Source organism: Stenella coeruleoalba (genome assembly GCF_951394435.1).
Source record: "Stenella coeruleoalba genome assembly, chromosome: 3".
Lineage (NCBI taxonomy): Eukaryota > Metazoa > Chordata > Mammalia > Artiodactyla > Delphinidae > Stenella > Stenella coeruleoalba.
This window is the reverse complement of record NC_137148.1, coordinates 162,427,772-162,440,055: the sequence shown is the minus strand read 5'-3', so window position 1 is coordinate 162,440,055 and position 12,284 is coordinate 162,427,772. Positions and strand designations below refer to the sequence as shown.

The window sequence follows — 12,284 nt, the reverse complement described above, 5'->3', positions numbered from 1 at the left end:
CCTCACCCACAGATCATCTGCCTTCAGCATTTCACCTTATTTCCCTCTGTTTTTTTCTCTACCCATTCATAAGAACACTCATATGTCCCCCTTCATTTTGGGCCACAGGTATTCCTCCCTCTTCCCCTTACTGACTGCACGCTACCCACACTGTTTTTTTAACACCCCAAGCACAGTCCCACCTCAGGCCCTTGGCACATGCTGTGCCCCCTACCTGGAATACTTCTCTCTCTCATCCTCCCGCTTCGGGTCTCAGCTCAGCATCCCCTTCTCCAGGAAGTCCTTCCTGACCCTCCCCCTCCCACCCCAGGCTGGCACTGGTGGAAGCTCTCTGGCAGTCTTTGCCAACGTCAACAAATCTCTTAACCTCCCCGAGCCTTTGTCATTTCGCGGGTAAAATGTGCTCTTTGTGAGGATCACAGAATTGTAACAACAGGTATTGTTTGAGGAAAGCATGTCCTGAGCTCTTTCTTCACAGGTATAGAAACTGAGGCTCACAGATGGGATGAGGAAGAAGTCACTCACATGCTCCAGGTCTCCCATTTCCTCCCGTTTAGGGTCCTTCCTGAGGGACATAGTCCTTGCCTTTGTGGCCCACTCTAGACCCAAAGAGGAGAGTGGGAGAAGATCTTTAGGGCCCCTGGGAACTTTCAGCCCTTGTGAACTCCTAGGGTGACTCGTAGGGCTTCAGTTTGCCCTCTGTTGAGGGAGAAAATGTTGCCTGGCCCCCCTTCCTCACAGAGCTGGAGAGGGGTTGTCCCTTGAGCTTGTTTAGTGAGTTCCAGCCTCAGGGCCTTTGAACTTGCTGTTCTTGCTGTCTGGAGCACTGTTCCCCCACTTCTCCCAGTGTCCAGCTCATTCTCCTCCTTCAGATTCCTGCTCAAATGTCACTTCCTCAGAGAGGTCTTCCCTAACCTCAGTGGCCAAAGTCACGCTCCTTCCAATCATTCATTTGTTCATGTCATACCATCACAGGGCACCTACTGTCTCCAAAGGTGTAGGTGCTGGGGACACCGATCCCCGCCTGTCAAAGCTCACGGCTGGCTATTGGATAAATAAGTTAACATGATCATTTCTAATGGGGATGTATCAGGAAGAAAAACTATGGTGACATGATAGGAGGTGACATGGTGAAATCAGAACTTCTGGAGGGAGGTGGGTGTTGATTGGAGATCTGAAGGGGATGAGAGAGCCAGGCACAGAAATACCTGGGGAAGAGGACAGAGCAGGTGCAAAGGCCCTGAGGCAAGGTTGCACCTGGAACCTCGAGGAGGGAGAGGAGAAAGATGAGGTAGTGGATGGGATCTGAGAGGGTTTAGGGCCCTTCTCCTATGCAGCTCTGTTGCTCGGACCACACAGAACATCTCCCCTCAAGTCTGTAGTCCTCACCTCCAATTCGACCATCCCTAATTCCAGAGCCTTATGCTTATTCTTAACAATAAATCCTTCCATTATTTTTATTTTAAAATACAAAATCCTGGGACTTCCCTGGTGGCGCAGTGGTTAAGAAACCGTCTGCTAATGCAAGGGACACGGGTTCGAGCCCTGGTCCGGGAAGATCCCACATGCCGTGGAGCAACTAAAACTTGTGCGCCACAACTACTGAGTCTGTGTGCCACAACTACTGAAGCCCGTGCACCTAAAGCCCGTGCTCCGCAACAAGAGAAGCCACCGCAATGAGAAGCCCGCGCACCGCAACGAAGAGTAGCCCCTGCTCGCTGGAACTAGAGAAAGTCCGTGTGTAGCAACGAAGACCCAACGAAGCCAAATAAATAAATGATTAAATACATAAATAAAATATAATACAAAATCCTTTGTGCAGAAGTTGGTATACATTGGTGTGGGCCTTTACCCTTTGGGAAAAAAAATAAGTGGGTATTTCCGATCGACACCCACGTACAAACCCGGAAGCATGCATTTGGAAGGTCAGGGAGCCTAGCTGCCTTGCACGACCTCCCCTCGACCTGGGCAGCGCCTGGACCCCCCCCCATCCCCCACCCCAAAGCGGGAACTCGACTGCTGGTCTTCCCGTGGGGAGAGATTGGAGGTGGATTTATATTTATTCATTATCTTTTTCTGAATCTTCCCAGCTCTCCGCAGTGGGTTTGTGATACTTTTATAGTCTGAGTGAAGAGGAGGGACAAAAATGTTATCCTTAGAAAAAAATAGATTTCCCAACTGCAAGGAGAGCTGGAGGGACGTCTCCGCACTTCCGGGGCGCTGGGGGCGGGGGTGGGGGGAGTGGGCGGCCTCCAGGCGCTAAGTTATTCTGGTTTCTAGGCGCCTCTGCAGCTGGCGAGCTTTTTATAAAAAAGACAAGCCCCGCCCCTCGTCTCCTGAGGAGGAATCAGGGAGATCAGAATTTTCCTGGGGCCACACGCCCCCTGCCGGGTGTGGGGACCGGAGTTGGGGTCAGGGCAGAGACCTGGAATGGAGGCCAAGGTCTCGTTCTTCCTCCCCTCCCCCAATTCTGACTTTTTCACATGAAGACGGATGTGACAGGTCACCTTGGACCCCAAAGTCTCCATCTCTGAGTCTCATTTTGCCAGGATGGAGGAGGGAGGACTCTCTGTCCCTGTCTTTTTAAACTCAGGAACCAGGGAGGAGTAAAGCATCTCCCACCCCTTGTCTTTATTGTTGGGTCTTTGAACCTCGCTCGTATCCTCCCTGTTTCCCAGGATTTTTACCGCAGACTTTGCGAGTTTAAGGGACAGGCCGTTTTTCTGCCCTACTTCCTGCATTTCGTTGAATTTTTCTCTGGAAAATGGGGAGCAGGAAGGAAAGGGGTTCCTGGAGCGTTCGTTAGCCCCTTCCTTTTTTCTGGAAATTGGTGGGGAAGGGTGACTCTCTTGATCCCAATTTCTTCTTTCTTTTTTTTTTTTTCTTTCTTTTTGGGTCTTACAGCTGAAATTAGACGGAGTCTATCTTGACCCCTATTTCCGCTTTTTCTTCTTTTCTACTTATGTTGAACCCAATAAATAGGAGACGTGGAGCATCTTCTCGAACCTCTGTTCCTCTTTTCTGAAATTGGGAATAGGGAGGGTCTAAGGAGAGGTCACAGCACCCTGGACTGAAAGGGGACCTCCTGAGTCTCCGACCTGGGTGCATGGGGGCGGGGAAGGGGAACACCCCCAGAAGACCCAGGCTCAGCCCAGGCCTCAACCTCTCGTCCCTTCAACCGCTCGGGAACCGCCATTGGACAGGAGGAGGGCGTGACAATCTTTGATTGGCTACTTAGCCCGTCGCTCGAGAACTTAAGCCAATGAGGAGGCGCCTAGTAGCCCCGCCTCCCTAACGCTGAAGAGAGGTGGAGCCGACAGGCGATTCCACCCCTCCCGCACCGCTTCTGCTAGCTACTGGATGAGCTCGCTGGGCTCCGCCCCATTCTCATGTCAATCTGCGTGAGAACCCCGCCCCTCCCGGCTCTGCGTGCGACCGTGGACCACCTCCCCATCTGTGGCTCCTCCCCAGAATGGCGTCACGACCTCATCTGCATATGAAGCCCCGCCCCTCTGTGCAGGACGTCACCGCGGACTGCAGGGGCCTGAGCCGCTGCCGTCGCCTCCGCTGACACGCAGCCCCACATCAGCGCACTGGGGGCCCTGTCACCGCCGCTGCCAAAAAAGTCGCTGCCGCTAGGGTCGCCGCCGCATCAGTGTAGGGCAAGGTGAGCTCCCGGACGGTCCGGTGCGCTCCCTCTCGGAGCACATACATAACCTTCATTTGACTGATGGGCTGGGGTAGGGGGACGAAGTTGGCCGGCGTTAAATGAAGGGAAGGATGCGGCGGTCGCGAGCCTGGGGAGGGGTAGGGCCCCGGCTTCCTCTACCTGCCCTATCCTCACCCCCCACCCCCATCCCTCCACCCCCGGCTCTGCGGCGGAGGGGGAGGGGAGACGAGACCAGTGCCTTGCGGGAAGCTGTGCGCGCGGGAGGCTCCGTGCGTGCGCGTGCGTGTGGTGTGCACACGCGTGTGCGCGCCCGCCTGTGCGGGCGGATCTGTGTGTACCCTTGCTTGTGTACCAGGGTATTCTCGTGTGACCCCTTGGAGGTCCCGATCCAAATTTGTGCGTGTTTCAGGCATGTGGAGGGAGACGCGTGGACTGTGCGTGTGCGTGCACAGCAATGTGCATATGTGCACGGAGATGCGTGCCCGTGTGGGTGACGTGTACTCGGCTGCACGGGTGGAGGACGCAGTGAGCACGGGTGGGTTTGCACATTTGTATATGCATGTCGGTGAGCAGACAGGCTCTGTCCCGTGCACCGAGTGTGTTCGACGCTCAGATATGCACGAGCGTGTCCGAGTGTGTGCCCTGCTGTGTGCACGTGAGCGTGTGCACGCCCCGCTCCTATCACGTGATGTAGCTGTCTCAGCCCGAGCTCTCCCAGCCTGGGAGTCTGGGAGGAGGACTGCGGACACGCGTCCCTGTGGTACCGTACACGCGTGTGCACGTGCGCCCGCGTGGCTCAGTTCTGAGGAACATGAATGATTGATGGGGGGCGGGGCCGGCCGTAGTCACCCCTCCAGGCGCAGCTGTAGTGCTTAGGTTACAGCCGGACCTGGGGAACAGGCGTGCTGGAGGGGGCTGCAGGGGTGTCTCCATCCCCTGCGTTCTGAGGTTCTCCCCTGAAACCTCGGGCCTTTCAAGGTCATGGCCCGCCCTCTGCCGTGGGCTGCACCGTTACTACTGGGGCTCCTGATGGGATAAGGGTAACCTCCGTCCCTCTCTGGGAGCTCTCCATCCTGAGCCTGGGCTTGAGTGTTTGGGGGTGGAGGGAGACCCCTCACGCTCGTCTACGCTCCGCACCCCCAGATGGCATCCGCCACAGACTCTCGCTATGGACAGAAGGAGTCCTCGGACCAGAACTTCGACTATATGTTCAAGATCCTCATCATCGGAAATAGCAGCGTGGGCAAGACGTCTTTCCTCTTCCGCTACGCAGACGACTCCTTCACGCCTGCCTTTGTCAGCACTGTAGGCATTGACTTCAAGGTCAAGACCATCTACCGAAACGATAAGAGGATCAAGCTGCAAATCTGGGTGGGTCCAGCTGGGGGGCTTCTGGCTTCATCACTCTCCCTCCCGAGAATAGCAGCCCCAGCTTTGCCTATTTCTTTCCTGTCTAGATTCATTCATTACACACTGGGCATTTATCAAGCACTTACTGTGTACAAGGGGCTAGAGGCACTGAAGAGAGTGCCCCTGTTCTTCCATCAGTGCCTAATCAGTGCTCTTCAGGGGTGGGGAAGGAGCAAATGCTGGGTCCTCTCCTGACCCTGACATCATCAGATGCATCATTTGCTTGGTGCCTCAGTTTCCCCGTGTTCAAGTTCCTCCATGTGTGTCTATATCAGGTTTCAGAGGGATCTTGACCCCCAACCTCATTCCCTGGGACAGGAGCAGGCTCCTCCGTCAGGGTCTTCTGGCCACTGTCCTCAACGCCCCCGAGGCCTGAGGAAGCCTGCCAAATGCCAAGTCAGAACTGCTCGTTCCCTGCCCACAGTCCTTCCGCGGCTCCCACCTCACTCCGGGCAAAACCTGCACCCCTCCAGGCAGCCAGACCCTGCCTAGTCTGCCCCTGTTGTTACCCCATCTCATCTGTCTCCTTCCATCTCTGTCTCAGCCTCTTCATTGTTCCTCAAATGTACCAAATGCAGTCCCACTTCAGGGCATTTGCCCGGGCTGTGCCTTCTGCCTGGACCGTCCTTCCTCTGATCCCCACATGGTTCCCTCCCTCATCCTTCAAGTTTAAAATTGAAGGCAGCCCACGCTGCCCATCCTTGTCGGGCTTTTTTCTCCTCAGTCCTCGCCACCCTCTGACGATACATTTTCTACCTTTTCACAGGTTTATTGTCTGTTTCCTGCACTGGATTGTCAGTTTCACAAGGGCAGTGATTTTGGTCCATTTTGTTTACAGCTGTGTCCCCAGTGCCCAGCACAGGGTGTGGCACAGGTACACGTGTGTTGAATGAATGAGGGAACGATTCTGTAGGTACCTTAGGATGACTGGGTACCACATTCCCAGTGCAGGCAGCCAGCTCACTCTCCCTGACCCACTGTGCCTCTGGGCAAGCCCCTGCTCCTTTGGGCCTCGAGGGCGCTGGACCTGACCATCTCAGAGTTCATACCCACTCTGAGGAGTTTCCGTGTGTGTCCTCTCTGACACCCTGTCTCTTCTTCCCCAGGACACGGCGGGGCAAGAGCGGTATCGGACCATCACGACAGCCTACTACCGGGGCGCCATGGGCTTCATCCTCATGTACGACATCACCAACGAGGAGTCCTTCAATGCGGTGCAGGACTGGTGAGCGTGCCCCCACCTGCTCACAGATGGTCTTCTGAGCTAGGCTTGGTGTAAAGCCTGGGGTACAGACAGAGATCAGGGAGCCCCAGCCGCTTGGCAGAAATGTAAATAACAATATTGGGGTCCCAGCCCTGCTATCAATCTATAATCATTAAAACAGTGTGGCATCAGCTCAAAATAATGGGAAGCAGGGTTTCAGGTGGAAAAATGAAACTGTAAACATAAAGGAAAAAGAATCTGGGAGGGACAGAAAATATGAAGACAGTTTGCATAGGTTAGAGGATATAAACATTGACATTTTCTGACTAGAGTAATGATACATTTTGAGAAAATGTTTGAATTTGTTTAAGAGCGAGAATCCTTCTCTGGGGGTGGGGGGTATCTGGGAAGGATGGGAAAAGCTGCTTGAAAGAGGGACTCCCAAGAGCAGTGAACTGTGGGAGCAGACACCTGCAGAGTGTTCCTGGCAGGACAAAGACAGGGAGGAGGATCGAGCCTGCCTCCCTCAAGAATTAAAGAATTAATGGGAGGTGGGGGCTGGAGTTGGGGGAGGACGGGGGGAAGGGGGAGAGGGGGGCAGAGCCCAGATTCTCCAAGCCCTAACCCTCCTCTGTCACCACCTCCTCCAGGTCAACCCAGATCAAGACCTACTCATGGGACAATGCCCAGGTGCTGCTGGTGGGGAACAAGTGTGACATGGAGGATGAGCGGGTGGTGTCGTCGGAACGCGGTCGGCAGCTGGCTGACCACCTGGGTGAGTACCCAGCGAGGCTGGACACCCACAGGCTAGGAGAGGGACACTGAGGCCCTGAAAGGGGAGGAGACACACCCAAAGTCTCACAGCAAAGCCAGGATTCGAGTCCAGATGATTCATACTTTCTGCAAGCTGGCCTTGATCCAGGGGCCATTTGAGGTGAGTCTCTTTTTTTTTAAATTAATTTATTTTATTTATTTATTTTTGGCTGCATTGGGTCTTCACTGCTGTGCGCGGGCTTTCTCTAGTTGCGGCAAGTGGGGGCTACTCTTCGTTGGGGTGCACGGGCTTCTCATTGCAGTGGCTTCTCTTGCTACGGAGCACGGGCTCCAGGCACGCAGGCTTCAGTAGTTGTGGCACGCAGGCTCAGTAGTGGTGGCTCGCGGGCTCTAGAGCACAGGCTCAGTAGTGGCGGCGCACGGGCTTAGTTGCTCCGCAGCATGTGGGATCTTCCCTGACCAGGGCTTGAACCCATGTCCCCTGCATTAGCAGGCGGATTCTTAACCACTGCGCCACCAGGGAAGCCCCTTGAGGTGAGTCTGATGGATGCTTAGGAGTTTGCTCTGCAGGAAGTTTCTGATTCATTCTGATACTCTCACTGCTCAGCCTTGTGCTGGGTGTTGCTGGGCCCCTGAGAGGCCTCCAGCTTTGTGAGAGAGGAAAGGACCTCAGCTGGGGGAGCCAGGCTCTGCCTGGCATAGGTAAGTCTTCCTGGAAGTGGGCCTTGGATCTGGTACTTAAAGAAAAAGGAGGTCTTTCAGACAGAAGAAACAGTGTGGGCAAAGGCCAGACGTGGGAAAGATCCTTTTGGCAAAGTTTTATGTGACTGCAACATGAGGGTCACTTGGAGGAAATATGGCTGATCTCGCAGGGCCTGAAGCACAAGCTGAGGAGCCAGACTTTTCAGAGGGCAATAGGGAGCCATGGAGAGTGTGTGAGCAGGGGAAGGCCTGGGTCTGAATGTCAGATGCCGCCAGGGCCAGGCTGGATGGTGGAAGCAGGGAAGTGGGTCTTACCAGGGCTCTGGGGACAAAGAGAGGGGATAGTTTTAGGGTGAAGAAAGGAGTGCAGGAAATAAAGGCTGACTCAGTCCAGTGTTGCTTCCCCAAGGGACCTGTCAGTGCCTTTAACATGCAGTTGGCACTGGAATCTCCAGGTGTTACCTGCGCTCAGAAAAGTGTCTCTGGGCATGGGGGAACCAGGGTTCTCACCCCTCCCTTCCCTGACCACAGGGTTCGAGTTCTTTGAGGCAAGCGCCAAGGACAACATTAATGTCAAGCAGACCTTTGAGCGGCTGGTGGATGTCATCTGCGAGAAGATGTCCGAATCACTGGACACAGCCGATCCTGCAGTCACGGGCACCAAGCAGGGCCCACAGCTCACGGACCAGCAGGCGCCCCCCCACCAGGACTGCGCCTGCTGAGAGCTGCCCCGCCCCATCCTGGCCCCGCCCTCTGGGCCTGAGCCAGGGCCCCTACTGGCCATGGGCGTGAGTCCCCTGCCCTGATTTAGCCCATCACCCTATTTATTATCGTAGCTATTTATTTATTTATTTATTGGAGATGTCCCCCAGGGGCTCGGGCACCCCACCTGCTCCGTGCCCCACCCTGTACATACAGATCTGTTTCCGCTCTGCAGTGGCGTGTCGTGGCCCCGTGAACTCACCACTCACCCTTCTCTCCAGACCCCACCTTTTTATAAATTCACCCCCATCAACAGTTATCAGTTTTTAAGTGGGGGCCGGATGACACCCCAGGGCAGTCTGGTTGCATGATGCAAGGTAGCCAGACCTGCCAGCCTCCTGGCTGTGACACGGTAGGTCCAGGTGACTGCAGGCATCTCGACGTGGACCACGGGGTGTGTCAGAGCCAGGAAATGGCCCGCCTGGCTCCTCGCCCCCAAGGTTGTACCTGTTTTTGAAGGGGGGTGGGGGCTGCTGTGGATATTCACCACCCTGGGACACCACCTCTCACCAGACCTGTTCTGATGTCATGAGTGTCAAACATGCCCCCCAGTCCCCCCAGGAGATGTCATGACAACACTACACACACCCAATAAAGTGAATGGACGACACAGTGTCCCTATGAGCGCCGGCCTGCCAGTGCTGGCTTTGCTCATCCACAAGATTTTCAATTACAAAGAGAATTTAATTCTCTGTACTTCCATAGTCCACGAACAGAGGATGAGACTGGAGGCTACACACCCCACCCAAGGCTCCAAATTCTGGGGGCCCTGCTCCAAGTGTATGGGCGATGTCCCCACCTTGGTCCCAGAGTCCAGCCCGCAGGAGTGTTGAGGGCTTGGTACTAGCTGGCTGGCTGAGGCCCAGTGCTGAGGGTGGAACATCTGTCACCAGTCACTTGAGGCTCTCCCAGAAGGGTTGGGGGATGACGGTCCATCTTCATGGTTGTGTTCCAGATGGAGAAACAGGGGCCCGGCAGTGGGCTTGGAAGGGGCAGCCCAACCGGATGCCTAGGAATCAGGGTGGGCCTAGGACCGGGCCCAGCAGTCCGTTCCCCTTCCTGCCCAGGCGGCTGGTCAGCTGAGGGTCAGTCTTGCCCTGGCTGGCATGTGGTGGCAGTGTGGGGCAGCTCAGTCTGCACAGTGCCCAGGGCCACACAGCCTGGGGGCGCTGGGGGGCCTGGGATCTGTCCACACAAGAGGATCTGGTTACAGGCATTTGTTCATCCCTCTGGGCTCCTCACTGAACCCTCCTCCACCCGTCAGGGCTGGGGTCAGCCTTGCCGGACAGATGCGGCAGGGACCTGGCCGAGGTCACATCAGACAGAAGATGTGGGCTTGGTCTTCACCCCGCTATTGATCAGCAACCCACCCACCCACCATGGGGTGCAGGTTGTCGCGGGCACAAGAGACCCGCACCCTGGAGCGTAGTTGTACTGCCACTTGGGGCTCACACATGTGGCCCCCCAGGAGTCCCCTGGGTACTTGGTCTGCCCACTGCGCTTACCCGGTATTTCAGATAGGAGAGGTATGTGTCCCAGCCCAGCGTCAGGCCGTTGATGTAGGTGACTCGGAACTGGGGGGGCACGAAGAGGAAGTTCACCAGCTGCGCAGCAGGCCACACGCACCAGTCAGTCTACGGGGAGGGGTGGAATGCAGTGAGAGGCGGGGCCGGGCGGGGCCGGGTGGCTGTGAGAGGTGGGGCTTTGAAAGGGGGTGCCTGTGAAAGGGAGAGGAGGGACAGATGCAAGGGGGCGGAGATGAAGGATAGGCGGGGCCTGGGAAGGCACGCCCACCTTGTAGAATTCCCAGAACTTGTCCCGCAGCTCCTGGCAGCTCTCGCCCAGGGTCTGGCCCTCCAGGCAGCCAAGGCCTAGGAAGGAAACCAAGAGATGAGAGTGTCAGAGGCTGGGGAGTACGGAGTACGACAGTAGAGCGGGTGGGGTAGGACCCCTGAGGAACAGTGTCTCAGGCAGAGGAAACAGGACATTTAAAAGCCTTGCAGTGGGAAGGGCAGCACAGCAGGGTGGCTAAACAACAGAACAAGTCAAGTCGGGGAGAAGTGAGAGGAGAGAGGTCTGTCGTGAATAATCGCGTACCCTGAGGGATGCAAGTGAGAGGAGAGAGGTCTGTCGTGAATAATCGCGTACCCTGAGGGATGCATACGCCACACACCCTTGTTGAGGCTGAGGCTAGTTTATTACCGGTCCTAGGATGCTTGTGCCCTGTCAACGTCAGTCTCAGCTCCCCTTCCTCCAGCCTCAGAGCCTTTGCATGGGCTGTTCCCCCTGCCTGCTGGCTCCTTCTTCAAGTCTCAGCTGAGTGTCTTCTCCTTTGGGACGTTCTCCCAACCACTGTCCAGGGCAGCCCCATCAGACACTGTCTTCATCCTTCCTACATTTAGCATCATTCTCTGTGATTCTGCCATTCACACTTGCCTCCACTGGGTCTGTCCTATCACCACCGTACCCCAGCCTTCAGGAGGTGCATCAGTAATGGGTCTCCACATCCTTAACACAAAGTTGGCTCTGTCCCTCCCGACCTATGAGGGGCAAAGCCCAAGCTCACGGGGCTCCTTACCCAAGAAGTACCAGACGCCCAGCATGGGAGAGGCCACCAGTTGGTCGACGAGGACCTTCCTGAGGACGTTTGGGAGGCCACGGAAGCCAGATGCAGGGAGCAGGCGGTCCAGCCAGAGGTACCAGTAGTGCAGGAAAGGGCCCATGCTGCAGCCCACAGCAAACATGCTCGCTGTGGGCGGTCCAAGAGTCAGGGGGTGCATGTTAGGCCAGCAAAGCCCCCAATTCACTCCCTCCCTAAGACCTGGGTAAGCCTGACACTCTCCCAGAGCCCAACCCATTACTAGCCCCACTGCCACGTACCATTCCAAGAGCTGCGTTTGCATTTTCTTCCCTCATTCCCTCACCACCGTGGCAGAGTGTTCTACCATCGCCCCGCTTTCCAGAGGAGGAAACAGAGGCACAGCGGGTAGGGAAGTGTGGGACCAGGGCGCGATCCTAGGCTGGCTGGGGCCAGACGCTGCGCCCTTGACTACCCCGGGTGCAGCATCCTGTGCCCAACGCTAGGTCTCTCAGTGCAAGAGAGAGGGAAGCGGACCAGGGGTTGGGCGGGGACCTGACCCTCAGGATGGGAGCGAACAGAAACCCCACGTATGATAGGGGATGAAGACCCCCGAGGGGGGAGGGGACAGAGATCAGCGAGGGGCTGTGTAGGGTGCACGCTGAGGTCAAGGGTCTTGCCAGGGACTGAGGTCACGGGTCATGGGTCACGGCACGCGGGTCCGGGTCACAGGTCTCCGAATTGAGGTTGGGGCCAAAGATCCTCTGGGGTCAAAGGCCAGCAGCACTCGCCCCCTCACCTGAGCGCCGCGTGTCAAACTTCTGGCCGGGCCGGGCGCGGATCTCCCAGGACTGGCGCGCTCCATCCCCGGCCGCCATGAGAGTGCCGCAGCCCAGCGTGTTGGTGACGAGCAACGCACGGCCTTGGAACAGGGGCTGCCCCGCGGCCCAAAGGCCGCGCAGCCAGCACCAGCCGCCGGACGCCATCGCCTGCCGGGACCTAGGAACCGGCACACCCGGCCGCCCTGCCCATGCCGGCCAATCTCCAGTCACCCCGCGTCCCGGATCCCCGCCTCGCGCCGTGCTACCCAATCGCACGCTGCCTTCGTGATTTGCATGCGTCCCCAAATCACTGCAGCCAATCGCCGACCGCTTGCCTCTTCACTTTGCCCGCCCCGAGAGGTA

At 56.6% G+C, this 12,284-nt stretch overlaps 2 protein-coding genes across 2 annotated transcripts; one reads left to right on the top strand and one right to left on the bottom strand.

Annotated features, from left to right (window-relative positions):
- The first annotated feature begins 3,529 nt into the window (after window positions 1-3,529).
- Window positions 3,530-9,015, top strand: RAB3A (RAB3A, member RAS oncogene family). Its single transcript, XM_079916949.1, has 5 exons — window positions 3,530-3,667; window positions 4,814-5,041; window positions 6,187-6,305; window positions 6,935-7,059; window positions 8,292-9,015. Exons 2-5 carry the CDS (start codon window positions 4,814-4,816, stop codon window positions 8,480-8,482), a joined length of 663 nt encoding a protein of 220 aa, XP_079773075.1. The 5' UTR covers window positions 3,530-3,667; the 3' UTR covers window positions 8,483-9,015.
- Window positions 9,016-9,205: 190 nt separating this feature from the next.
- Window positions 9,206-12,134, bottom strand: MPV17L2 (MPV17 mitochondrial inner membrane protein like 2). Its single transcript, XM_079916948.1, has 5 exons — window positions 11,900-12,134; window positions 11,101-11,271; window positions 10,317-10,393; window positions 10,028-10,156; window positions 9,206-9,707 (listed from the first exon to the last, which is right to left on the bottom strand). The coding sequence occupies exons 1-5, from the start codon at window positions 12,084-12,086 to the stop codon at window positions 9,609-9,611; spliced, it is 663 nt and encodes a 220-aa protein (XP_079773074.1). The 5' UTR covers window positions 12,087-12,134; the 3' UTR covers window positions 9,206-9,608.
- Between the last annotated feature and the right edge of the window lie 150 nt (window positions 12,135-12,284).

Excerpts from the sequence above, each read along its gene's own strand:
- RAB3A (XM_079916949.1), top strand. The coding sequence starts at position 4,814 with ATGGCATCCGCCACAGACTCTCGCTATGGACAGAAGGAGTCCTCGGAC. Across the intron at positions 6,306-6,934 it reads TTCAATGCGGTGCAGGACTG|GTCAACCCAGATCAAGACCT; the intron begins GTGAGCGTGCCC and ends CACCTCCTCCAG. Across the intron at positions 7,060-8,291 it reads GCAGCTGGCTGACCACCTGG|GGTTCGAGTTCTTTGAGGCA; the intron begins GTGAGTACCCAG and ends CCCTGACCACAG.
- MPV17L2 (XM_079916948.1), bottom strand. The coding sequence starts at position 12,086 with ATGGCGTCCGGCGGCTGGTGCTGGCTGCGCGGCCTTTGGGCCGCGGGG. Across the intron at positions 11,272-11,899 it reads GTTTGACACGCGGCGCTCAG|CGAGCATGTTTGCTGTGGGC; the intron begins GTGAGGGGGCGA and ends GACCGCCCACAG. Across the intron at positions 10,394-11,100 it reads GGGCGTCTGGTACTTCTTGG|GCCTTGGCTGCCTGGAGGGC; the intron begins GTAAGGAGCCCC and ends TTTCCTTCCTAG.